Below are 27,408 nucleotides of genomic sequence, written 5' to 3'. Positions count from 1 at the left end.
TGAGTGCATCGAGACCTTGAAGAGTCTGCAGTTGAGTGCGCGGACCGCCTGCAGTTGGGTGCGTAGGTTAGAGGAGTGAATGTAATTGAAGATATGTTTAATAAAGAAGTTTCGGTGAAGTATTCTATCTCTGTATATGTTTTTTTTTTTTTTTTGACAATAACGGTTATATTTTTTATTTAGGGCGGCAAACTGGCTGCCGCAGGCTCTTACAATACAGCATTGACAGAGAAAGGATTCTCGTGGTTAGCTGTTTTGACATGCTGTCAACGAGATCAGGAGACAGAACACCGAGCAGGTTCATCACATTTTAAGATAATACCAGTAAGGCAAGTGACCGGGATCAGAGGTTTGTTCGCTTCGCCAAGATGAATGTCCCGCAGAGATGAATGTTCCGCATAGATGAATGAGATGCTGCCGGGCAATGGTCATAGCAACGCCCAAGGCCAGAAGACTTCCCTGGGCATTCCCTGGTCGAGAAAAACATAAGAGGACCGGTGCTATTGATTGATGGAGATTAATGAATCCGCGTATACTTTGGAGAGTATGCAACTGAAATGAAGAAGCTCCAACGCCCAAAATTGCATCCCTCAGAAATACAAGTCAAAATTGCCGCCTTTCGGAGATGAAAAACTTTGAGATTGGTGTAAACGGTCTTCAGGTGTGAGAACAGAGTAAGATTCTAATCTGGAGCTGAGATGACATCTTGAAGGTCGTTTGTGGGCGCTTTGAAAATAAAGCTCTGACAGGAGACAGAGTCCATTGAAAGGAAGACTGACTGAAGATGAAATCAGGCCTGAGATCATAGATTTAAATAGATTGATAATACACTGAGGAGAGATCCCGAAGAGCAGGGGAAAGAGGAGAAGAGTATTAACCCTTGGAGCAATTAGGAACAGAGGTCCGATCAGCAGAAACATCATGGAATGGAACAGGAGGATTCCATCGAATTGACCACCAGAGATCTTCGATTACAGAGGGAGCCAAGATTGGCCTCCATATCAGCTTGAGAGTTGAGCTTCCTTAATATGTGGTAGAAGGAGATTTTACTGAACTTGGGCAATAAGAGCTGGATTTTTTTGATAATAGTGGCTAAATGAACCTGATGGGGAGTCTTATGAGAGGTCATCGCCTGGATGATGAGTCTAGAATCTCCAAATACACAGAGAGAGAGGATATTTCGATTAATCGCCAGATTCAGCCCCTGCCACAGTGCGAGAGCCTCCGCTCTGTTATTGGTTTCGATGCCCAGACCCCAATGGAACCGCAATTCCGTTGAACCTCCAGGACTCAGAAGAACCCCACCACTGCCAGCAACCCCAGGGTTTCCTTTAGAAGCCCCATCGAAGAATAAACAGTGATCATCTAGGGCTGATCTCCACTTGATGAACTCCAGTTCCTCCAGCCTAATCTCCCAGTTGGCATGGGCAAATGCAGGAGGAATGGACCTTTCCTTCATATTCGGAACCAGTTCTTGAAGCCATTGCTCCTCTTCTTTGACCAGTCTCATTTCATTCCTTGAAGTAGTATTGGCTTCCAAAGCCTCGCCTAGCAAAGCTTTGATTTTAGAAATAACTCTTGTAGAATTGCAGCTTTCTCCTCTGAAAATTCTATTATTCCTCTCCAACCACAGCTTCCAGCAGATGAATTTAGGGATCCACATCCAACTTGTTTTAAGAAGACTTTTTTTTTTAAGGCAAAAGGGAGATAAGCTGGCCCAAGTTCGGAGCAGAGAAGGAATGTTGTCTGGGAGATCAAGATTAGCTGGGCCTAACATCAGAACTCCCCTCCAGACTACCAGAGCAAAGGGACAAAGCAACAGCAGATGATTGACATTTTCTTCATCAGACAAACAAAGGGGGCATCTGGAAGGCCCTTCCATCCCTCGTCTTCTCAAATTATCTCTGGTGAGAATGCTATTGTGCGCAACAGTCCAACAGAAAAAGTCAATTTTGGGGAGAGAGGGGAAATCCCATATAAATTTCCATTGAGCTAGGTCAGGAGGAGCATAAGGGACAGCCATCATTTTTTTATAACCTTCGGCAGTAGTGTAAGAGCCTGAAAGGGAGCCCCAACCTCTTTTGTCTTTAGAGGTGGCCTTTGAAGGAGATTTTCCTTGAAGCAGATCTAGCAGTAGTGAAGCTTCCCCCTGCAACATAAGGGGAACCTCCCCCAGATTCCAACAGTCCCAGAGTCTATCTGGGTCATCCTTCCAGATAGATATATCCCACAGAGTGTGCAAATTGGAGGACTGAAGCCAAGCTTTGATATTTGCTAGACCATCCACTTGAATCAAAGGTTGATCACCCAGAATCGAGTCTTCCCAGATTTTGATCTTTCTCCCATTACCAGGGATCCAGTAAAGATAATGGCTGAATTGCTCCATAGCAGAGCTGCAAAGATTGAAGATCGGAGATCCTTTTAAAGATCTTGGGGGCTTATCCAGGCATCTCAAGCGTTGCCCTTGGAAGTATTTCTTCCAAATGACTCTTTTACTCCAGCTAGAGTTTCCAGAGACTAAATTCCACAAGATCTTGGATCCCAAAGCAAGGTTTTGAGCAGCCAAGTTACGCAGGTGGAGGCCGCCTTCCAGAAGAGGTCTCTTGAGAGTCTCCCAGTTCACTAAATGGAGCCTTCTGTCGTTGTTGTTCCCACCTTCCCACAGGAATCTTCTCAACAGACTGTCCATTTTGTTGAGAAAGGTTTTGGGGGCAAGGAGAACAGAGTGTTGATATAGAGGCATACTTATAAGGACCGACTTCATAAGGATGACTTTCCCTGCATTATTCAGCCAAGAGGCACCCCAAGCTTGGATTCTGTTCTTTAGCTTATCGAGCAGCGGCATCCAGTGAGCAACTTTAGGCTTGGATTTGAAGATTGGGATCCCGAGATATTTAAATGACTCCCAATTTCGAATTCCATCCATTTCTAAAAGCCTTGCAATATCAGACAGCTCCTTGATCGAGCAGTTCCAGCCATAGATAGAGCATTTTCGGTAGTTAATTTTGCTGCCTGAGAGCAACCTGTAAATGTCCAGCTCCTTCTTGAAGGATCTGGCAGAGATTATGCTGGCTCCTCCAAGCAGCAAGGTGTCATCTGCGAACTGTGCATGATTGATGTCCTTCACCTTGTGAGTCGTTCTGAGGCCAGGCAGGATTTGAATCTTCTGATTATGATCAAGCTGGAAACTGAGTACCGAGGCCTGAATAGCATATAGGAGTGGAGACAAGGGACATCCTTGTCTAAGGCCCCTAGAGGCTTGGAAGAAGTCAGTTGAGCGGCCATTGACCAGTGGCGCGATCCATGGTGAGGCAATACAGGCATTCACCCAGTTTATGAAGGCTATTGAAAAGCCTAACTTCTTCATCACATTGAACAAAAAATCATGTCTCACCCTATCGAATGCGTTAGCCAGATCGAGCTTAATCACCATACCTTTCTCGTTTCTTTGGCAGCTAGAGTGGACAGCTTCTTGCACCAGCACAATGTTGTCCAATATCTTTCTTCCTTTTATGAATCCGCCTTGATTTTCAGGGATGATGGCTGGCAAAATATTCTTTAGCCTGTTGGCAATTATTTTGGAGACCAGCTTGTAACTTGAATTGCACAAGGATATGGGCCTAAATCTGCTGAAGTCGGAAGCGCCTTTCTCTTTTGGGATCAAGGCTAGAAAGGCCGAGTTGATGCCACCGCCCAGCTTAGCACAATTCTGGGACTTTCTGACCATTCTCAATAAATCTTTTTTAATTGTCGACCAGCAAGTCAAGAGAAACCTGACAGTGAACCCATCAGGGCCTGGGGCTTTATCAGGCTCCATGAAATCCAGAACTTTCTTAAGCTCGTCCAAGCTGATCGGAGCAGTCAACATAGCATTGTCCGATTCCTTAACGCTCTTGGGAATTAAGTCCATCGGGTAGGCATGAGGATCAATAGGGGTTTCTTCAGGAGCCGAATAAAGATCTTTGAAGAAGGAATAAGCAGCTCTCTTAATGCCATCGAAATCCTTAACCACAGTGTTTTGGTAATGTATCTCAGAAACTGTTTTGAAGTGCTTTCTAGCTTCGGCTTGTTTATGAAAGAAGCTGGTGTTTTTATCTCCGGACTTTAACCATAGATTCCTAGACTTCTGTCTCCAGAATTCTTCCTCCTCCCTGCTAGATCTGTGTACCTCTTTTTGCAGCTCGACTTCTTTTTGGAGAAGATTTTGTGTTACAGGACTATGCTCCATAGCTATTTGATGAGCAGCAAGACTGTTGAGAGATTCTTTTCTTTTGGCAGTAGGTGTTTCCAATCTTTTAGCCCACTCCTTAAGACTTCTTTTTAGTCCCCTGATTTTCTCTTCCCACACAAAGAATGGAGAACCATGGACAGGCCTATTCCAGGCTTTAGAAACCACCTCTTGGAATCCTTCTTGCTGAATCCACAGAGGACTGAAACGAAAAGGGATGGGGCCTAAATTACCATCCAGAGAAAGCTCGAGGAGGATGGGCTTATGATCAGAAGTGAGATTTGGTAGAATTTTAGAAGTGGCCATAAGACCGCATGTCAGGAAAGAAGAGTGGACTAGGAATCTATCCAAACGGGCAGCAATGTGGTTGGGGGCTAATCTTTTGTTGGACCAGGTGAATTTGCCTGAAGAAGGTTTAATATCCTCCAGATCCCAGCCCAGCATAATATCTTCAACCCATTCTCTGGCAGGGTCCCTGACAATGGAGCCTCCCTTTTTCTCATCAAGAGCAAGGGTGACATTCAGATCCCCTGCAATGATGATATTTCCTGGATTTTGCTCTGAAAGAAAGGATTGAAGCGAGTTCCAACAAATTTTTTTCTCGCCTGGCAAAACAGGAGCATAAAGATTAAACATACTTACCTGTTGACCAGAATCTTTGTGAAGAAGCTGAGTGTAAAGCCAATGGGGGCTACTTTTTTCTTGAATAAGATCATATATGGCGTTGTTCCAAAAGGTGGCTATTCCACCAGAAGCGCCTCTTGCACTAACCGCTCTTCCTTGACCTTTTTGCCAAAAAACTTTACTGGATTGGAGGAGAAGAAGTTCCTCCAGCTTTGTCTCCTGGATGAGGAGGATTTCAGGCGAATATATTCTCACTATGTCTTTTAAGGCTTCCTCTTTCAACCTGCTACCTAATCCTCTACAGTTCCAGGAGACGTATTTCATTATTTACTGACTTGAGGGATTGAGGCTCCTTTTGGAGCCCTGTTACTCTTGCGCCCAGATCTGGTATTCATCATTCCTTTGAGGGTTTTTTGGGAGCCTTGGAGGACATCTAGATAAGTTTTTTCCTCTCTCTGTTTCTTCTTGGATTTCCGACCCCTAGTCGTTTTGATAGGAGTGACTTGCGAGTTATCAGTTTCGGAATCTCTCTCTTCTGATTCTTCCTCAGATTCGGAGGCGAGACTGATGTGCTCTTCGTTGCCTTCTTTACCCCTCTGACAATCATCAACTGGTGGAACCGTTGATTCGGCTTCAGTTTCTTTCACTTGCTTCAACTTATTTCCGGTTTCCTCTTGTGTCTCCATGACATCCACCTTTTCTCCTGAGGAGGAGCCATCTTTGGAAGCAGCAGTGGCCTTTGGATTAGGTTGTGGCTTCCCCAGTGGTACGGAGTTATTCTGCCCCAGGGGCTTTGCAACAGCCTTTCCCTTTTTAATTTCTTTCCATCCTTCCTCTTCAACCATGTTCCCTGTTGGAGCTTTTGGGCAGTTTCGCTGAAAGTGTCCATGCTCATGACAGGTTCGGCATTTGAAAGGCAGCTGCTCGTAATCCAGCTTCTGATAATGCTGCCATTCTCCAACTGTGAGTTTGACCGCTTCTGGCAGACCGGCTTCCAGATCGACTTCCACGCAGATTCTAGCGCAGGTATATTGGCCCTTGTGATCAGCTTTGTCAATGAAACGACCCAGCCCATTTCCAATCTTCTGTAGGGATTGATAGCTCCAGCAGTGTATCGAAAGATTAGGAAGACGAACCCAGACTGGCGCCTCCTTAGGGACATCGATGAAGGGATCGAAATCGGGGCTCCATTTGTTAAGATACAGTCCTTGATTTCCCATAAAATACGGCCCGTTTCTGAACACCAAATCACGATCTTCTTTGGATGTAAATTCAAAAATGAAGTAGCCTCGTCCCACAGCATAACAGATCACGTTGTTTTTCAGCTGAGGTCTCCAGTTTCGCTGAATCCATTCGTCCGTGATTTTTGTGGAGGGCCAGCGGCCCATAAACTGCCCTACCAGGCCTCTGTCAGCCAGAGCAAGAGCGATTTTGATCGATTGTTCCTCTGGAAGTGCAATCTCAGGTATTTCTTCAAGTTTTTTTATGAACTTCGGCACTTCTGAGAACTGGCGTTTCTTCCCTTGCTGCTTTAAGAGGCTGCGGAATGCTTCTTCAGAAGATGATGGAGGGGTGGGAGCGGCCTCCCCACCCCCAGGACCGCTCATGGTAGCGACGAGTCTCGATGGCGGCTGCAGACCTAGTCCAAACTCCGCAGAGCAGAGCAGAGCGCGCGCAAAAAACTTAATATGAATTCTCTATATATGTTACTTGTCTACTGTCATGTATTTGATTGTGTATGCTTTTACTGAATTATGCGAAGACCTGCAAGATATACTGTTATGTGTTAGAGTTTATGCGTTTCTGTAAGCTAATCATCAGCACGAAGCTATTACGCATGCAAAGTTATAAGGTTTATATAGAGTAGAAGTAAATACGATGTGCCAACTCGTGAATATCCCTTTTGTTGTGGAAACCTAGTTCTACAACCTACCATAATTTCTTCAGGTAAGACTGTGACCTTCTTGCAGGTCGTTGCTGAAAGGGCCAGTAGTTGAAGGTTTTTTTGGTGCGCAACACACTCCGAACCAATCTTAGGTCCCTATACTACTAGTGTAACCCATTATTATTATTAGTACAACCCCCTTATTATATTTTTGTGCCCATGTAGTCCCCATATTTTTATTATTGTGCCCCATAGAAGCCCACTATTGGTATTATTGTGCCCTTGCATTATTATTCTTATGTCAGCTCTGATTATATTATGACCCCTTAGACTCGTATACATAGAAAGGAGGTCTTGTCATTTGTATCATCCAAGAATTTTTCATTTGTGTAATGTAAAGGAGGTTGCCCCCTCTAAGAGTTGAATTCTAAGGCATTTATCTATCTTTTCTATCTTTTTGTGAGCTAGTTTCATAACATTTGGTATCAGAGCTTTGGATTCTAGGGTTTCGCTGCTCCAAACAAGTCATCGTGGAATTGTCGCTATAATTATTTCCATACGAAGTTTCAAAAGCTAAAACAAAAATCCATTTGAGAAGACATCTGTCTGAACCTCAGGTTTTAATTTCAGATCTTGCATCGCTATATGTTCAGAGATATGATCTAAGGAATTTAGGGTTTTTGCAAGCTCCAGAATTCCATCTCAAATAGGTCATCATGGAATGTTTGCTATATCAGTTTTTCTGCAATGGCTCAGAATCTAAAATTAAAAACCCATTTGAGCATAAATAGTTTGCAACTTGGATCCAAATTTCAGACCTTGTCGTGCTCTAATTTCGGAGATATGATCTGAGGAAGTTAGGGTTTTTACAGACTTCTGAATTACATTCCAAACATTCGACCTTGGGACAATCATGATAACTTTCTCTCTGAGCATCAAATTTCACTTTAGTAATAAGTTATAGAAATAGGATGACCTGTAGTTTGTTGTGTATCAATTGCAGGTCCGAAGGTCGAAACAGTGATACATGTCACTTCGTACAAGTTCGCTCTACTGAAAAAGCATATAATTAGGTCATCTTGGGAGATTGGGCATAACTCTTTCTTGGAGAATCCAATTTCGATCAGACTCATGGCATTGGAAAGAGGACGCAAAGGGCTGCTGCAGGTCGCAATGGAAGACCTTGGAGATCCGAAATTTTAGAGATATAATATATTCAAGAGTGAGCTCATAAAATCAAGAAAAAGAGATATGAGGAAGTTTGATGGAAAGGATCCAGTAAATTGGATACTACAAATGGAGCAATATTTTGATATATATGAGGTGAAACTGTTACAAAAGGTACATATTGCATCTTTATATTTATAACTGAATAAATTTTTATGGTATAAAGGGCTTTGTTCTCGTAAAGCACTTGTCACTTGGTCAATTTTCATGGAAGAAATGATAGCACATTATGAAGATACAAAGAGTAACACATTGTTTAGCCAATTGATAAATCTCAAACAAAAGTGTTCAATGGTAGAGAACATTGAGGACTTTCAAAAATTGAATATAAGGGTAAATGATATTCCAGAGGATCAAAGGATTGATTTCTTCATAGGGACTTTAAAGGATAGCATTCAACATGAGGTTCGTCTTTGGGAACCTGATTCATTGGAGAAGGCATTCACGTTAGCAAGAAAAATTGAAAGCGAAATTATGGAAACAAGGAATCCCATCACTCACGACTATAATTATGCAAGTGTTTTTTCTCCTAGCCTTCCATAACATACAAGGTTTACACCACAACAATTGGAAGAAAAAAGAGAAAAAGGGCTTTGTTATAACTGTGATAGCAAATACACTAAAGGTCATAAGTGTGTTGAGAAGAAATTATTTTACATAGATTATGAAGACGAGGAAGAAAAGGATCAAGAAACATCAAAAGAAGAGAATATACACCTAGAACCAACCCCGGAGAAATAAGAAATGAATCTGACCATATCTTGTAAAGCATTGGCAAGAATTACCACTCCTCAAGCTCTCAAGATAGAAGGACATATCAAGAAGTGAAATATCAAATCGAGCATTAAGAAATGAATCTGACCATATCTTGTAATGCATTGGAAGAAATTACCACTCCTCAAACTCTCAAGATAGAAGGACATATCAAGAAGAAAAAGATTCAAGCGATGAAATATCACATCGAGCATGAACAACAAGTTCTCCAACTTTTGAAGGATAATGCCACTTTGGTGCAGAATTGAATGAAACAATAGGCAAATCACCATCATAGTGAAAGAAGTTTTGATGTAGGCGATTGGGTATTTTTATGGCTACATCTCAAGCAAGCTATTTATGAGAAGGAAATGTTGGAAATACTACATTCACTTAATAAATGGCGACCTTACCTAATGGGAAGACACTTCAAGGTAAAAATGGATCATGATAGCCTTAAATACTTCTTAGAACAAATATTATATTTAGAAGAACAAAAAAAATGGGTCACAAATACGTTTAGTTATGACTTTGAAATCATATATAAAAAAGGGAAGAAAAATGTTGTTGCAGATGCACTCTTAAGAAAGCATGAGGATGTGGAAGCACTATTTTATGCTATTTATATTATCCAACCAGTTTGGATAAATGAAACAAGGGATGAATGGAAGAAGGACAAAGAAGTGTGGCCAGTCATTCAAAAGTTGCAGAATATCCCAGTTCAAACAATATTGCTGGAACTTGACGAGGAAGGAAAAATCATATTAGAACCTGGAGCAGTCACAAAAACAAGAAACCAACAACTACGAAATCGATTAATTTCAGAGTATCTCCTCAAGTGGAAGAGCTTACCCACTGAAGATTCCACATGGGAGGACAATAATTTTATACAGAAGCATCAAGAACTACTCAAGCATTGAGGACAACACTTTTTAAAGGAGAGGGGCATGTTAAGTCCCTATACTACTAGTGTAACCCCTTATTGTTATTAGTACAACCCCCTTAATATATTGTTGTGCCCATGTAGTCCCCATATTGTTATTATTGTGCCCCATAGAAGCCCACTATTGGTATTATTGTGCCCTTACATTATTATTGTTATGTTGGCTCTGATTATATTATGACCCCTTAGACTCCTATATATAGAAAGGAGGTCTTGTCATTTGTATCATCCAAGAATTGTTCATTTGTGTAATGTAAAGAAGGTTTCCCCCTCGAAGAGGCTGAATTCTAAGGCGTTTATCTATCTTTTCTATCTTTTTGTGAGCTGGTTTCATAACAACCTAAACCAAGCCCCCTCGTACCTGAAGAAATTCCACTACCCAGAGAACGGAGTTACAATATTGGAGCCACAACAAGGGATTGCGGTAGTGTACAAAGCAATACTTCTAAACATACTGAATACGCCACACTTCGGTTAAAGTCCATTTAGTACAATCTATGTGTGACAGCTCCCCGCATTAGTACCTGAATTGCATTTGGTTGGGGACGAGGATCCTGGTTGATGAGATGCTCATAAAAAAAACAGCGCTGCCATATCAAGGAAAGGACCCCATGGATGAGTTCATGGGTAAAAACAAAGACAAGGAGATGACCCAGATGATGAAAGAAAAGTTCGGGCTAGTAAATAAATCACACGGATATGAGATAAAATCCATTGGGGATCAAGGTGTGCACTTCGCCACACATATCTTAGCGGGGAAAATCATGAGGAAGTGCAGGGTCAATGAAGTGCTTGCAGCAGTAGTGTCGTTAGCATAACACTGTAGTGCAGGGGTCTAGTTCAACTAGCCCTCTTATCTATGTAAGGATTTTTTAATGGATTGTAGGGAAGCACAGGAAGAAGGCAAGACCTTCCACTATGCTTGGTTGTTAATTCTTATTGCAATTCTTGCATGGAAGGAGCCTGAAGATTTTCAATTTTCAATTGTTGAGGTGGATGTATGCGAAGCAGTGAGGTATGCTTCACTACGGTTTATGAAGAAGCCGACGCGCGAAGTAAAGAACAAGATGTTCTTTGTAGTCATGACGATGGATTTGCATATGGTGGTGAATCAGTATCCCAGACTGTCATCAAGCTTGTAGAAACAATATTGTCATATAGCAGAGTTTAAGGTGGACTTTCACAAGGCGTATGTGAAAGAGAAGAAGGACCCAACAGAGACATGGCATCCATTTCCATACTTGGTAATGGAAGATGATCTCCTTGCGGTAGTGTAGGATTGGCTAGAGGAATGGATGACTCCACCTGATGGAGCGTTGAATGAGAGGTAGCAGAAAAAGGTACCTCGCAGGGTGCGGGTACAAGTAAGAAGAATTTTGATGAGGAAACAAAACAAATAGGGGGAGGGCAGGAACACAAAGAACACCACAATGATGTGGAGGTATTAGAAGAGTCACCCTTTGTGATAAAAATGCGGCCAATAGAGAATCATAAGGCAGATAAGAGTAAGGGCATAGTGTCACTTCTCCTCACTAATGGGGACATCGATGAGATAGCCGAGAAAATATAGGAGATTAACACAGAGACCTGGGACAAGATTGATGATTGATGCAAAGTGATATTGACTAAAGTACAATAGGTTATCACATAGCTGAAGGCGTTGTCACAAGTGAAGAAACAAGAGAAGGCAACCCAACCATCGCAGAAAGAACAGAGACTGGAAACAATATTTGGAGTGAGGATGTTACATGTGCTAGCTAGGGCACTAAAATTTGAAGTAGCACTAGATAAAGAATGATCCAAGGCATGGCATAGTTTTTATATGAATTTTGTTATGTTACACCTCCAAGTTTTGCATGAATTTCATCAAGGAATCACTGCAGAGATGCAAGAACAAGAGTAGTGTATGTCATTGTTGAAAGAAAAGGTGGAGTCAGGCGAAGCAATGATGTAGAAGGAACTGAAGCAAGTGGACAAGGAAAGGGAGGAAGTAAGGAAGAAATGAGAACAGTTGGAGAAGGCCATTGTTGAGACTTTTATCATAGTTCTACATGTGAAGGTCCGTGAGGATGAAGCACCAGCACAAAAGGTCGCGAAGCTCGCCCTCTCGATCAAGGACTCAAAGAATGGTATAGTCAAGCTAAAATTTGATTACGAAGTGAAGATATCAAAGCTACAAATAAGGTTGTAGCCAAGTATGCCACCAAGGTTTTAGGAGCAGAGACAAAGGGACCTCAACACAACATTGAAAGGCATATCAGATATGGTGGCAGATTGTGGGAAGTTACTCGACGACACAATGTAGATTTGGACCTCACTGCAGGAGGATCCAAATGTCTTGAAGATTGAGGAAGAATGACAGGCCAAGAATAAGTGGCGCAATGAGATCCTGTCAGCTATGAAGACCTTACTAGTCTTATAGAGGCTTTCCAACATCTCTAAAGGGAATAACCTTAAAACGAAAATAGATGATCTGTGGAGGAAGGCATAGATATTGCAGGAGAGGACTCAGTCGTGGAAGGAGGAAACCATAAAAATTTTGTAGGAAGTAGATGAATGGCTTAAGGAATTGAAGAAAAGGGAAGTGGAGCTACTACAAAAGACCGTTGACCCTACTACAGAAGCTTTGCTAAAGGAGGTGCAGCAGGAAGAAAAGTTGATGGAAAAAACACTCCAACATTACAATGCATTATACAACTGAATCATAGTAAAGATCAAGGGTGTCAAAGCTCAGTGACTTAGGATAATTCATGGGTGAATGTTGGGGTCCTATTAGGCATGGCCCAAGTTGGTCCAAGTTTTGGGTAAAAGACCCCACGAAAGAAGGAGTGGGCCACACGGAGCTGGCGAAGATATATTCATTGCACGAACTTTTAGGGCTTTTGGGATGGGATAAAGCCCTTATTTTGTAATGGGTATCAAGTAGTAGTCCTTGTTTTATGGATCCATGGTATGTGGACCATGTTTTTTTCATAGATGTAATGTATAAAAGGATATGTAATACCTTAATGAAAGGCAATCAATAATGAAGCAAGTAATGAAATATCATTGAGTCTTTTATTTCGCATTTGTAGTCTGTAGTTTTGTGTTGGCTTATTGGGGCCTAACCCAAGTTCGGAGGTGATTTATCCAAACAAATCCTGGTACTACTGGCTCTTTCGGCAACAGTCCGCAGAGTGCAGACTAAGGTCTCACCCGAAGTGGTATGGGAGGGTGCTAGAACCAGGTTTCCACACCTTGGAGATGTCCAATGAGTTCAAGAGATCCGTGGCTTGACCCTGCGCGCACTTTCCCTTACCTCGCAGCCTAAGATGTTGCCTTCGCGCAACCCTACTCGGAGGCTGAATGCTGCTATTACCCAATTCCTTACTAGTATTCCAATGTTAGTTGATTATTTTAGCCTACTTGCATGTTTTAAGTCTACTTGTGTGTTTTAAGTTATACTTATCAACAAAAACCATTCATATAGGTGCGCATAGTAAATAGACAGTATATTTGCAATTTACATCAACCATGTATGAATCAAAGAACAGATACACGAATTGGTAACAAAAATTTTCTTTATTAATCTCTTCCTCGGTTACAGACTCAAATATTCCCTGCACACTCAGATGCAGGGCTCCGCACACTCAGTTGTGGACTACTAGGCCTCTGCACACTCAGATCCAGAGTCTTCTCCTACCCTACGACCCAAAGACACACTTAGTCACTTAGACTCATTCTTCTCTTCTCGCTTCTTCCTTCTCCTCCTCTTTTACACTTAGAGCTTCACTCTATTTATACAATCGCATGGTCCACGGACCATGGGTAGGTTGACATTACATTACAAAACTAGGGCAGACAACCCTGTGACTTTATCATACATTTCGCACTCCGCACCCGCAATTTGTGGAGTCTTTACAACAATATTGGATTAAAAGTTGGACTTTGAGCTCCAAAACATGCCTTGGGGGGATTCCATGCCCAACAGGCCCCCAACACAAACATCATGACTTGTCCTCGAGTCACTCTGTTGGCGCAGTGATCTTGGCACAGAGTCCCTCCAACTGTTCTCGAACTGTGCTAAGGTCAGCAACACACTGAGCTGTTGCTTGCTGAATCTGTTGCAACCACTGTTCTAAGACCTCTGTGTTTGAACTGTTTCCATACATCTGTACTGGTATATGTTTATAGTCCCACGCCTTGGTCCGACCCCTTGAAGCGCAAAGACTGTGCTCCTGTTAGCTAGTAAGATAGTCGGGCCATCCGTGTAAGGCTTCAAGTGACTGCCATTCACTTTGCCTGCGAAGGGTTCTCCATTTAGTTTGACTAACTGGACTGCACCTCTGTCTGTGACCTCCTTAACCACGTATGGTCCCAACCAATGCATTCTGAATTTTCCTAAAAAAAAATTCAAACTCACTATCATACATCAACACTTAGTCATTTACCTTGAATGTGCGCAACTTAATATGGCAATCGTGTCAGGCCTTTTCATGCTATTTTTGTACCTGTTGATGAAAACCAGCCAAGAACCATTGCTCCTCTAGTTCTTCCAACTGCACGAGCCTTTCCTTGAGAGCTTTGCAATCCGTCATTCCTATTAGCGCTGTTATGCCTAGACCAGATACGATATATTCCGTCGGCATTACAACTTCCATGCCATAAACTAATCAAAAGGGTGTTTGTCCCATCAGTTTCTTGCACGTTGTCCAATAATCCCATAGTACCGCTGGTATGCGTAGGTCCCAATAAGTGTGTCTCACCTAGTGGACCACGTTCAGTACTTGCACACTTTGTCAAAGGCTTCCACGTAGATAATCTTTGGTGAACTTGGTCTTATCATACTTCGTCGTTCGTGCCCTTGTCCCGCCCGCTCCTGCTTGATGGTCTTGTTTCCTATTGTGAGGACAGTGTGTGTTCGTGTAGGTTGCGTACCATACACCTGTACCCATCTAGAGAGGTGGGTGCGTAGGCTGTTTCGTCCATAATATCTGGCTTTCATCCGCATCTGAGGCTTTCCAAACCGTATGAGCATCATCCTTCTACATTCTCGCCAGTCCTCAAAATTCTGTTGGTGCTTACCCCACCACCTTGTGGGCATAGCGCGTAGTGCCCATTTCAGAGAGTCGAAATGTTGTTGTTCCGGTACTTCTCTTTCAAACTTTTTCAGGAAATCATATACCACGGTCATTCCATCATACATAGGCAAGTCTCTTGCCTCTGTTGCTACACAATGTAGTGACCTTATCATCATGTTGCAGTTGAGCATGGTCACCTTGTGTAACCGGTTATGCCATCTTTCTATCTGCTCATCTGAATCTGAGGTGCAGGAGCTTTCATGCTCCCACAAAATCCTGCCATCCACCGTTGGATTTACCCAATCTTTCTCTCGCACGGTTATCTTGTAGATACAATCTAGATCATCATCGCTATCGCAATTGTGCACCGGATCTATGTAACACAATCCTTTTTCAGGGTCTAGAGGTACCACTATGTGCAATGACTTTTTCTCAAAAATCATTTTGCGCTTCTTTAGATTTATCACTCCATTCATATCAGTGGCCCAAGCTATTCCCAATAGCGCAAGATAGGGAATGTTGTCATCAACAATCTCTATAACTTCGAAATCTGCAAGCGTGCTCGCACCTTCGATATCTAGTGTTATTCCCTGTAATATTCCCATCGGTAGGATCTTTTGCCGGTTCGCTATTCTCAATTGAATAGGAGACCATTGCAATGCGGGCCTGCCCATGCACTCCCATGTCTGCTTTGGCAGAACGTTCGCATCCGATCCTAGATCCAAAATCACTTGATCCATTTCATATTCCCCAATCTGTGCAGTCAATCTCATATCCCTTCCTGTTCGTGTTGCGTGCTTTCCAAGCTTCCGAACTACGCGCGGTTCTCCAGGTCCAGTACATCTAGTGATGAGTTCTTTCAGCCCCTTCACCGCTTTTCTGTTGTGCAGCAACTTCATGCATGTCTCTAGAAAGGTAGTGAGCATTGATGGGTCCATTTCTGGTTCTAGTTGGTCTTTACTACCTGAAGTGGAGGCCTCCGTGAAGCTCTTCTTAGCTTCCATGATGTCTCCCTCGCGCGCTCCAAATCGAACTCTGGTTCCTTTGTTGGAGCCTTACGAACCCAGGCACTCTCTTCGGGTTGCTTACCCTTGTCATCTCCTATCGTGATATCGCTTCGGGGCACGATGTTTACATTCGGGTCCTCCTCGCACGACTCAGACCTCATCATTTGCAAGTTCTAAGTCAGGGGATGTTGGAGTGTTCCTTTATCACGCAACCTTGCTATCAATGTGGGGTAGTCCTCTGTCTCATAATCAAACTGGGTACAATATAAACATGAGGCCCTCATCGAATTTGTACAATCGCAGGCATAATGCCCTGGCCCTCCACAATTGTAACAGATCAAATGTCCACAACCCCTTCCTAGTCCCATTCCACCTCGACCTCATCCGCGCCCTTAAAACCCAGTGCGCTCCATCCCTGCATTTTGATCAAGGGCTCATGTTTTGGTCTGAACTCTATAGGTAGGAGTATGATCCATCATCAGTTCATAACTTCTATAGGTACACTCATCATGGCCTACTGACCTACAGAAATTACATAACAACTATTGGGACGTCTGCGTATACTTCTGTAATAGATGATAGTTATCTGTAGCATGCTTCCCTCCTATCTGAAAAATTGCGCACCATAATGTAGGCGCTGTGCTCGGCCCTGATTGTGCCTCTGGTCTCAATGACATTGGACCTCCTCTTGCCAGGTAGTTCGTGAATACTTGACAATGGTCCTTGTCATGTCCCTGGCCTTTGCACTTTATGCACCATACCTCCTCGTGCACTTCTGGGCGAGCTGCCCTATCTTGTTTCAAGCTTTGCATCTTAAGGCATAAGTTTTTCAACTGCGCATGGATCTATTGGACTCCTAAGTTAGGATCTTGTATCAGCGTTTCGTGCAGTCTCATTGCGATCTCCAAAGCCTCGTCCTAAGTTGACAGCTTCTGTTGTGACAGTGCATTCCTTAGATGCGGCATTAGCGATGCTACAAATGCTGTGCAGTGTTTCCCATCCATCAAGTTCATGTTGGCTTCACGAATCATACACTTCAGTCTCTAATCCAGCTCCTAGGGGGTCTCACCTGGAAGCATCATGATTTCCTTAAATCCGATAATCGATTGTGTCTCTGATTTTGGCCTGCTAAATTCCCTGTTTAGCACAGCTTGGATATCCGTGATCCCTGCGTTTGGATTGTCATTGGAATGCTTAATGTACCACATCAGTGCGTGATCCTGCAAGGCACTACCTAGTGTTGCCTTCTTTATATTATCATCTGTGACCCCTTGCACTTCCCATACAACCTTTACTATGAACCAGAATTGGTCCGGATCTTCATTCCCTACTCTTTTGAACACCGAAAACTTTATTGCGCTTGCCATATTGAACTGTGGTGGTGGCGGAGGTGGTTTGGGCGAAAATGGGGGTGTCGATGGTGAACCTGGTGGTGGTGTAGGTGGGGGTGGTATGCACGGAATTCATTGCCTTATCAGACTGATTGCACTTCTCAATGAAACTTTCACGAGCTCTTCCTCGCTTTCTCGCGAAGATGAAATCAAGGGACTAGTCTCTAATTCTTCGCTACCTTCATTTTTGTAGATCCTCCCACTTCGCGTAACCCGAAACATCAATTTATTCGCATAACCCGCTTTTCACACAGTAGCATTTTAATCCAAGTGTTCAAAGATTTAATGTACTCACCTCGTGGTCCTTTGAGGAAGTGTCGTTCTGCCTCGCTGTAGCTGGTCGACGTATCTACCGCGAACTCAGTGATAAACCCTCCTATAATTTGATCGAGCCAATGGTCCACAGCATGCATGATCTTATCTCCTGATGCTTCTAGTCTATGGGCAAACTCTGGAGTCCAGACAATAGGTTTGTCGAGCCTACACCTTCCTTGACTGTCTTCTTGCTTTGTGATCCACTCATACAACTCAGAGGGGAAGGATGCAAAGAAAATTTCGTGGATTTCCGTATATAAGTAGCGCTCTAACCACTGTTCCTTTGATACTCGCGGATTCCTATTTTCCTACGTCGTGAACTCATGAATCTTTCTGTCCAACCACCCTTCAATTTCTTTCTTTGTCAAATTCCAGTGACACAAAATCAGACATCTCTTATGTAGATCTCAGTCCTGGCAACGGAACCATTTGTTGGCTTATTGGGGCTTGACCCAGGTTCAGAAATGATTTAGCCAGACAAGTCCCGATCCTACTGGCCCTTTCGGGAACAGTCCACGGAGTGTGGACTGAGCTCTCACCCGAAGTAGTATGGGAGGGTGCTAGAACCAGGTTTCTGCACCCTGGAGATGTCTGATGAGTTCAAAAGGTCCACAGTTTGACCTTGCACGCACATCGCTATGCGCACTTTCCCTTACCTCGCATCCTGAGATGTTGCCTTCACGTAGCCCTACTCGGGGGCTGAACACTGCTATTACCCAATTCCTTACTAGTATTCCAATATTAGTTGATTATTTTAGCCTACTTGCATGTTTTAAGTTATACTTATCAACAAAAACCATTCATATAGGTGCACACAATAAATAGACAGTATATTTGTGATTTACATCAAACATGCATGAATCAAAGAACAGATACACGAATTGTTGACATAAATTTTATTTATTAATCTCTTCTTCAGTTACAAACTCGACTCCACCCTACGCACTCAGCTGAAGGGGTCCGCGCACTCAATTGCGGACTACTAGGCCTCTACGCACTCAGCTCCAGAGCCTTCTCCTACCCTACGACCCAAAGACACACTTAGTCACTTAGACTTGCTCTTCTCTTCTCGCTTCTTCCTTCTCCTCCTCTTTTACACTTAGATCCTCACTCTATTTATACAATCCCATGGTCCATGGACCATGGGTAGGCTGACATTACATTACAAAACTAGGGCGGACAACCCTGTGACTATATCATACATTTCGCGCTCCACGCCTGCAATTCGCGGAGTCCTTACAACAATATTGGGTCAAAACTTGGGATTTGAGCACCAAAACATGCCTTGGGGGGATTCCATGCCCAACATTTTGGGTAAGGCTCCATAGTTGAGTGTGTAGAGACCTTAAAGAATCTATAGCTGAGTGTGCAGATGACCTGCAGCTGGGTGCTCAGGTCAGAGGAGTGAATGTAATTGAATATTTTTTTAATAAAGAAGAAGTTTCCTTGAAGTACTGTATATTTGTATATGTTAATTGTCTACTATTATGTATCTGATTATGTATGCTTTTACTGAATTATGTGAAGACCTATAAGATATACTATTATATGTTAGAGTTTATGCGTTTATGTAAACTAATCATCTATGTGAATTTATTATGCATGCAAATTTATAAGAATGATATGCAGTAGAAGTAAATAAACGACACCACTTCGCGAATATCCCTTCGGTTGTGGAAACATGGTTCTACAACCTCCCATAACTGCTTCTAGTGAGACTGTGACTTGCTTGGAGGTCGTTGCCAAAAGGGCCAGTAGTTGAGGGTTTTGTTGGTGTGCAACATACTCTGAACCTGGGTCAGTCCCCCTCAAACAAAAAACCATGAAGAAGATCATCATCCCCAAAAGAAGTCAAGATTCTCCAAGTATGAAAGTAATGTTGTAAATCAATCTAAATATATTCTTATTTCTTCCCTTACTAGCTCATCTCCTCTAGATTTTTGGGATAGTTGGTTGGTTGATAGTGAGGCCACTCATCACTTCTTCAGATATAAGGAAGTTCTCTCTAATTTGGTGGAGAGTGAGTCAGATTTGAAAATTATTCTTAGAGACAACTCCACTCATCCCATTAAAGGCTTTGGGTCTGTCAAATTTCATTTGAATTCTGGAGAAACTATTTTGCTCCATGATGGGATGTATGTGTCAGGATTGAAGAAGAATTTGGTATCAATATCCACTTTGGAATACAAAGGGGTGAGGGTTTCCTTCATCAAGGAAACGGTTCTTACTTGGCCTGTTGGATCACCTATGAGAAATGCATTCAAATTGGGATCAATATATGAAGGAATCTACAAGGCTAATGGAAGACCTCTTTTAGCATTGGTCCATGATACAATTCATCTAAGTGAGCTATGGCACTGAAGATTGGCCCATCTATTGGGTGTGGAGCCTGATTATCTTCTTTATTCAGAGGTATCGCCGCAATGGACCCCAGTTCATAATGGGGAGGAAACGCTGCCAATTTGTTTTCCGCCACAGGGCTCCAGGGGGGTGACGACAATTTTTATAAGTCCCCCTGGTGAGGGTTCGGGGGAAGTGCCCCTGAAGCTAAAAATAGATGTAAAATTTCCTTGTAAAATATTGTAATTTCGTAGTCAATCCGATCCGTTCATTAGGAAAATGATCTAATGGTAGAAGTTATGTTTAATTTAGGGTTTTTTTTCCCTATAAGGAAACCCCTTGCTATATATGAGGGAATTGTATTGTGGCTATGTATATGTGTATTCTGAGTGAGAAAGAGAGAGGAGATTGTGTGAGAGCGAAGAGGAAATTGCAGTGGATCTATTGTAGGTTGTATCTCTTCATTTTGTTGGATAATATAAAAGGAAGGACTAGTTGTTTCTTGGTGGACGTAACCCAAATTGGGTGAATAAAGTATATTTGTGTCTCTCTTGTTTTATGCATTTTCTGTGTTTGTGTTTCTACAATATTTTATGTGTTCCATTTCTTTGTAATATATAATTTTCTAGCAACTGGTATCATAGCTAAAGGTCTATTTGGCTGATAAAATCATAGGAGTGAAGGGTTCTTGGTTCAAGTGGGAGCAATGGCAGAGGATGGTAGGTTTAGGGTCGAAAAATTTAATGGCCAAAACTACTAGTTGTGGAAGATGCAGATGGAAGATTATTTGTATCAGAAAGATCTGTACCTAGCATTGAGCAGAAAAACAAAGAAGTCGACGAGTATGACAAACACAGAATGGGATATTCTTAATAGAAAGGAACTTGGAACAATATGACTGTGCCTAGTAGTGTCGATAGCCTTTAATATTCCAAAGGAAATGACAACAGAGGCTTTAATGTCGGCATTGGCCAAACTATATGAAAAACCCTCGGACTCAAATAAGGTATTTCTTATGAAGCGTTTATTTAATATGAAAATGTCAGAAGGTGGATCTATTGCTGATCATTTAAATGAATTTAATATGGTTACCAGTCAGTTAGGTTCTATAAGGGTAACTTTTGATGATGAAGTTAGGGCTCTGTTATTTATTTGCTCATTGCCAGAAAGTTGGAATGGTTTAGTTATGGCCATTAGTAACTCTGTATCTGGATCTAGTACTTTAAATTTTTATGATGTTGTCGATGCAATCCTTAGCAAGGAAATGTGATGGAAAAGCTCCGATGAGACATCAGGTAATGCTTTGACTACAAAGACTAGGGGAAGAAAAATGGAAAGAGGAAAGATCCCAAGATATCGTAGTAACTCAAGGAAAGGTAGATCCAATTCCAAGTCGAGGATAGTGTGATAGAAATGCAGGAATAAAGGACACCTAAAGAAAAACTGTAAGTCGCCAAAAGGGAAAAGAAGGAGAAGCATAGCAAGAAAATAATCATGAAACGAATGTGACAGGTGATGTGTTGCAAGACGCTTTGATTCTTTCATTAGAAAATAGTATTGATGCCTTGGTGGTATATTCAGGGGCCTCATTCCATGCCACACCTAATAGGAAAAATTTTCATGACTATGTTCCAAGAGATTTTGGACAGGTTTGTTTGGGTGATGATAAACCCTGTAAAATCATTGGAATGGGTAAAGTTTTCATAAAACAATAGAATTGAAACTAATGGCTATTGAAGGAGGTAAGGCATGTACTAGATATGAAGAAAATTATAATTTCAATAGGGCAGTAGGGAGGTGAAGGTTGTCTAACTACTTTTACAAATAAAACCTAGAAGGTCACTAAAGGAGCCTTGGTAATAGAAAAAGGAGAAAAGTTTGGTACATTGTATTTATACAATGGTATTTCTAATTATGTTAATGCTTTAACCTCTACAGGAGAAGATACAACATTGTGACATCATAGGCTTGGGCACATGAGTGAGAAGGGGATGCAAATTATTCACTCAAGAAATTTGTTGTCAAATTTGAAGCATGTTGATTTGGAATTCTGTGAGAATTGTGCTTAGGGAAAACAGAAGAGAGTTAGATTCCTCAATGTTGGGAAAGAAAATAAGAGTGAAAAAATAGAGCTTGTGCATGAAAATGTATGGGGACCAGATCATGTATCATCTCTCGGTGTCTCTCATTATTATGTTACTTTTATTGATGATGAAACTAGAAAAACCTAGATTTATTGTACTCGAAATAAATCTGATGTGTTTTATACTTTCAAGAAATGGAAAGATTTGGTTGAAAATGAGACAGGAAAAGGGTTGAAGTGTCTCAGATCAGAAATGGAGGTGAATATTACAACATAGAGTTTGATATGTATTTTTTAAAGCATGGAATTCACAGACAAAAGACAGTTGCAGGAACACCACAAGAAAATGGTGTGCGAGAAGGGATGAACAGGACAATCATGGAGCATGCAAGGTGCATGAAATTGCATGCAGGATTTCCTTTACGATTTTGGGTAGATGTTGTAGACACTGTTGTTTATCTAATAAAAAGAGGGCCTTCAAGTTCCTTAGATGGAGGTATTTTAGAGGAGACATGGACACGTAAAAAGGTAAACTACTCATTTTTAAATAATTTTGGTTGTGAAGCCTTTGTCCACATTAATAAAAAAAATAGAACAAAGCTTGAGGCAAAATCAAAGAAATGTACATTTATTGGATATGGTGTTAATTATTTTGGTTATCACTTATATGATTTTGAAAATCACAAAATCATTAGGAGCGGAGATGTCATATTCAATGAAAACGTTTTGTATAAGGATCGGGTGTAGGAAAAGAAACAGGAAAAAGAACCATAGAATACACAGTGCTTGATGAGATCACAAAAAAAGTAAAGCTGCCTGAAAATAATAATGATCAATAGCTAGAACAACAACAGTAACCACAATAGCAACAGGCACCTCAAACACTTGAAAGTGGTGTTAGAAGATCTACTAGGATAACTAGACCCCCTGAATGATACTCTTCTTCATTATATTATGTGTTGTTCACTGATTCTAGTGAACTGTCATGTTATGAAGAAGCAGTGCAGGTAGAAACTAGGAAGAAGTGGGAGCTAGCCATGAAAGAAGAGATGGACTCCTTGGTACATTACTAGACTTGGGACTTAGTTAGGTTGCCTGCAGGTAAAACAAAATTGCATAATAAATGGGTTTACAGGTTGAAGGAAGGAAATGGAGGTAGAAAAAGGTATAAAGCTAGACTTGTGGTGAAGGGGTTTGCACAAAAAAAATAAAAAAAAATAAATAAATAAAATAAAATAAAATAAAAAATTATAGACTTTGATGAAATATTCTCTCTTGTTGTTAAAATTACTTCAATCAAAACTATTTTAAGTCTAGTAGGAGCAAAAGGTTTGCATCTTGAGCAGTTAGATGTAAAGACGACCTTTCTCCATGGGGATTTGGAGAAAGAGATATATATGCAAAATCCACAAGGATATGAGGTCAAAGGGAAGGAGAAACTAGTTTGCAGGTTGAAGAAGAGATTGTATGGCTTAAAACATGCTTCAAGGCAGTGGTATCTAAAATTTGACAAGTTTATGTCTAAACAAGGTTATACTAGATGTCACTTTGATCATTGTCCTTATCTCAAAAGGAAAAATGGTGGCAACCATATTATATTATTATTATATGTGGATGACATGCTTGTTGCAGGGTCTAACATGCAAGAAATAAATGTGCTCAAAGGAAAATTGGCAAATTCATTTGCAATGAAGGATTTGGGGTTGCAAAACAAATCCTTTTTATGAGAATAACTAGAGATAGGAAAATTTGCAAATTAACATTGCCTCAAAGTGAGTACATACAAAACATGTTGGAAAGATTTAAAACACCTTTGGCTAGCCATTTCAAACTAAGTAAGGGGATGTGTCCCAAGACTCAGGAAGAGATGGATTATATGTCTAAATTTCCATATGCATTAGCAGTTAGCAGCATAATGTATGCAATGGTCTTCATAAGGCTTGATATTGCACATGCAGTGGGAGTTTTAAGCATGTACATGAACAATACAGGAAAAGAACATTGGATGGAATTGAAGTGGATTCTCAAGTATTTGAGAGGTACCACATATCAAGCATTATGCTTTGGTGGTTCAAACATTGCTCTACAGGGATATGTTGATGTAGAAATGGCAGGTGATAGAGATAACATGAGGAGCACCACAGGGTATGTGTTTACTATAGGTGGAACAACTGTTAGTTGGGTTTCAAAATTGCAAAGTGTTGTTGCACTCTCAACAACGAAAGTAGAGTATGTTGTTGCTACAGAGGCTAGTAAAAAGATGATTTGGTTACAAAGATTTCTGGATGAATTGGGTAAGAAGCAGGAATTGGGAAGGTTATACAGTGATGGCCAGAGTTCCATTCATCATGCAAAGAACTCTTCATTTCATTCCAAGACTAAACATATATAGCTCAAGTACCATTTCATACGGTCAATGTTGGAAGATGGACAGTCGAAGCTGGAAAAGGTACACACTAGCTAGAATCCTGCAGATATGTTAACAAAAGTTGTAACCAAGTAGAAACTGAGATTTTGATCGGTTTCAATTAGTCTTCAAGTATGATGATGAAGATGAGAAACAACCAGTTCCAAATTGGAGTCATTGTCCAACAAATGTGGCAGCAGTGGAGTTGCTATAATCAGTCTCCAAGTGGAAGATTGTTGGGTGTGGAGCTTGATTATCTTTGTTATTCAGAGGTATCATCACATTGGACCCTTGTTTGTAATGGGGAAGAAACACCGCCCATTTGTTCACCACCAGGGGGTCGAGCGGGGGTTCAGGGGAAGCATCCCCAAAGCTAAAAATAGATGTAAATTTTCCTTGTAAAATATTGTAATTTTGTAGTCAATCCGAGCCGTTCATTAGGCAGATGATCTGACAATAGAAGTTATGTTTAATTTAGCATTTTTTTCCCTAGAAGGTAACCCCTCGCTATATATATGTGTATTCTGAGCGAGAAAGAGAGAGGAGATTGTGTGAGAGCGAAGAGGAAATTACAATGGATCTGATGTAGGTTGTATCTCTTCATTTTGTTGGATAATATACAACGAAGGACTGGTTGTTTCTTGGTGGACATAACCCAAAAAATTGGGTGAACCACGTATATCTGTGTCTCTCTTGTTTTATGCATTTTCTATGTTTGTGTTTCTGCAATATTTTATGTGTTCCATTGCTCTATAATATATAATTTTCTAACACCATCTACATTATGATGCTCTTCCAAAGTTGGAACAATTGGCCTATGGGATTCCCAAGATTCGAGCTCAACATGATGCACTATGTCTAGGTTTTGTCAGTATCCTCCATCTCATTCATTCTGACATATGTGCTCCAATTCCCATTCATTCTATTGGTGTCCATATCTAATACATCATCTTCATTTATGAGTTCTAAAGAAAGACATGGATATATTATTCAAAGCACAAGGATGAATCCTTTGAAATGTTCAAGGAGTTCAAAGCTTTAATCGAAAATCAAACACGGAAGAAAATCAAAATATTCAGGTCTAACAATGGTGGAGAGTACACATCAAAGGAGTTCATTGATTTTTTGCAACAAGGAAGGTATCAAGAAAGAGAAAATTGCCCCCCATACTCCTGAACAAAATGGAGGGGTTGAAAGAAAGAACGAGTCCATTATAGAAGATGCATGTGTCATGTTCCATGATCAAAATTTTCTAAATATCCTTTGGGGAGAAGCAATGAATGTTTTCGTATATGTTCAAAATAGAGTGCCTCATCAAGCATTAGACAACAAGAGCCCCGAATAATTATTCATAGGGTTCAAGCCTGATGTTGGTCATCTCCGTTTTTTTGGCTGGCCCATATAATTTCATGTGTCGAAGGACAAAAGAAACATGTTGGACGCCATGGGAAGAAAAGGCATGTTTGTTGGATATTATGAAAATTCTAGAGCTTTTAGAATATATGTTCCTAGAAAATGGAAGGTTGAGATTAGAAGGGATGTAAAATTTGATGAATATGTTTCCCTTGGGAAAACAAGGGACCTTCCTCCACCTCTTCCTCCTGAGAAAAATGATGATATGGTTATTTTAGATAGTCCTTCCATGCCCAAATTTGAGACAAATATTGTTGATGATCCCATGGAGCCCATGGATCCCTTAGATCCTCCTCCATGTCATCCTCCCACCAAGAAGAGGCCACTTTGGATATGAGGCACATTACAAGATGATGAGAGATCAGCTCCCATTCAAATATCATTTAGAGAAAGGAAGAATCCATGCAGATACTAGGGATATGTTGCAGCTATGAGAACTATGTTTCAAGCCAAACCTCCCACCTTTAAAGAAGCCATGAAGGAACAATTTTGGAAAGATGCTATGGTCGAAGAATATGAATCAATCATAAATAATGATGTATGGGATGTTATGCCAAGACCAAAGGGGAAATTCATGGTGACTTCAAAGCGGCTACTCAAGATCAAGAATGGAGTTGATGGTAGCATTGAGAAATATAAAGCAAGGTTCGTGGCTAGAGGATTCTCCCATAAAGAGGGAGAATATTATGATGATATATTTTCAGCTGTGGCTTGATATACAACCATTCATTCGATAGTTTCCCTTGCGCAAGTCAAGGATGGACCCTTCATCGAATAGATGTGAAGATTACATTTCTTCATGGAATGTTACAAGAAGAAGTGTACGTTGAGTAGCCATAGGTATTTTAAGTAGAGTATCGAAAGACACATGTTTGCAGGTGTTTGGGTGCACCCCAACTTAGTGAGATTTTAGGAATAAATCCAAGTTTTATGGAAGCGCGCAATATAAAATATGTCGCAGAGTATGAAGTCAACCATGCAGCAAACATGATGAAGACCATGTAACAAAGTCACCAAGCAGCATCAGGGCTTTGTAATCAAGCCCCTTCCTTTATGTAAAGAATAAAAGTATTGTAAGTTTGTTGGTTTTGGGCCATAGTCCTTGGTATTTTGGAAACCATGGTATTGGGTCCATGGTAATGTAACGATGTAAATCCTTCATGTAATAGTATATATAGGGATGAATAATAAGAAGAGAAGTTATCCTAAGATGATGTATTGGATCAGATCTATGTTTATGTGATAGTTTGTGGTGTGTATTTTTTAGGAAAGGCAAGACTCCACAACTGTGCGTGGAGGCCTAGGTCTGCAACTAAGTATGTAGACCATCTACAGCTTAGTGCGTAGACACCCTGCAGCTGTGTGCCTAGGGAAGAACTGTTTGTTGTACCAAATTCATATTATAAGAAACATTTCTTGTGGACGTAGTTCCACGGTGGGATGATCCACAGTAAAATATGTGTCTCGGTGTTCATTTGCTTATTATCTGCACTTAGTTCAATATTACACAGTTTATGAATGTTTAAGTTATGCTTAAGAAATGAATGTAATTATGTGAAGTAATGTATAAGTATGAAATTGTTTATTCACACAAAGTTGTAGATAATTGTTAAACATAAAAGAATACAATGGTGCCACAATGCAGTATCCATCGGGTCACAAAAACCTGGTTCTACAACCTCCCATAGTCACTTCAGGTAAGACTGCGACTTGCTTGCAAGTCGTTGCTGAA

At 41.1% G+C, this 27,408-nt stretch overlaps 1 protein-coding gene across 1 annotated transcript; it reads right to left on the bottom strand.

The window, feature by feature from the left end:
- Positions 1-2,567: 2,567 nt before the first annotated feature.
- On the bottom strand, positions 2,568-4,534 carry LOC149206650 (uncharacterized). The gene is made up of 2 exons (XM_089397764.1): positions 3,774-4,534; positions 2,568-2,778 (listed from the first exon to the last, which is right to left on the bottom strand). The coding sequence occupies exons 1-2, from the start codon at positions 4,532-4,534 to the stop codon at positions 2,568-2,570; spliced, it is 972 nt and encodes a 323-aa protein (XP_089253890.1).
- Between the last annotated feature and the right edge of the window lie 22,874 nt (positions 4,535-27,408).

This window comes from Pinus tabuliformis, chromosome 1_2, assembly GCF_031772625.1.
Source record: "Pinus tabuliformis cultivar Carrire ecotype Pingquan chromosome 1_2, CPIR1, whole genome shotgun sequence".
NCBI classification, from domain to species: domain Eukaryota; kingdom Viridiplantae; phylum Streptophyta; class Pinopsida; order Pinales; family Pinaceae; genus Pinus; species Pinus tabuliformis.
The sequence above is the reverse complement of the archived record's forward strand: the minus strand, read 5'-3'. Positions and strand labels throughout refer to the sequence as shown.

Coding starts and splice junctions, on each gene's coding strand:
- LOC149206650 (XM_089397764.1), bottom strand. CDS start 4,534: ATGGCCACTTCTAAAATTCTACCAAATCTCACTTCTGATCATAAGCCC. Junction 2,779..3,773: donor CCTGATGGGTTCACTGTCAG/GTTTCTCTTGAC, acceptor TGAATAATGCAG/GGAAAGTCATCCTTATGAAG.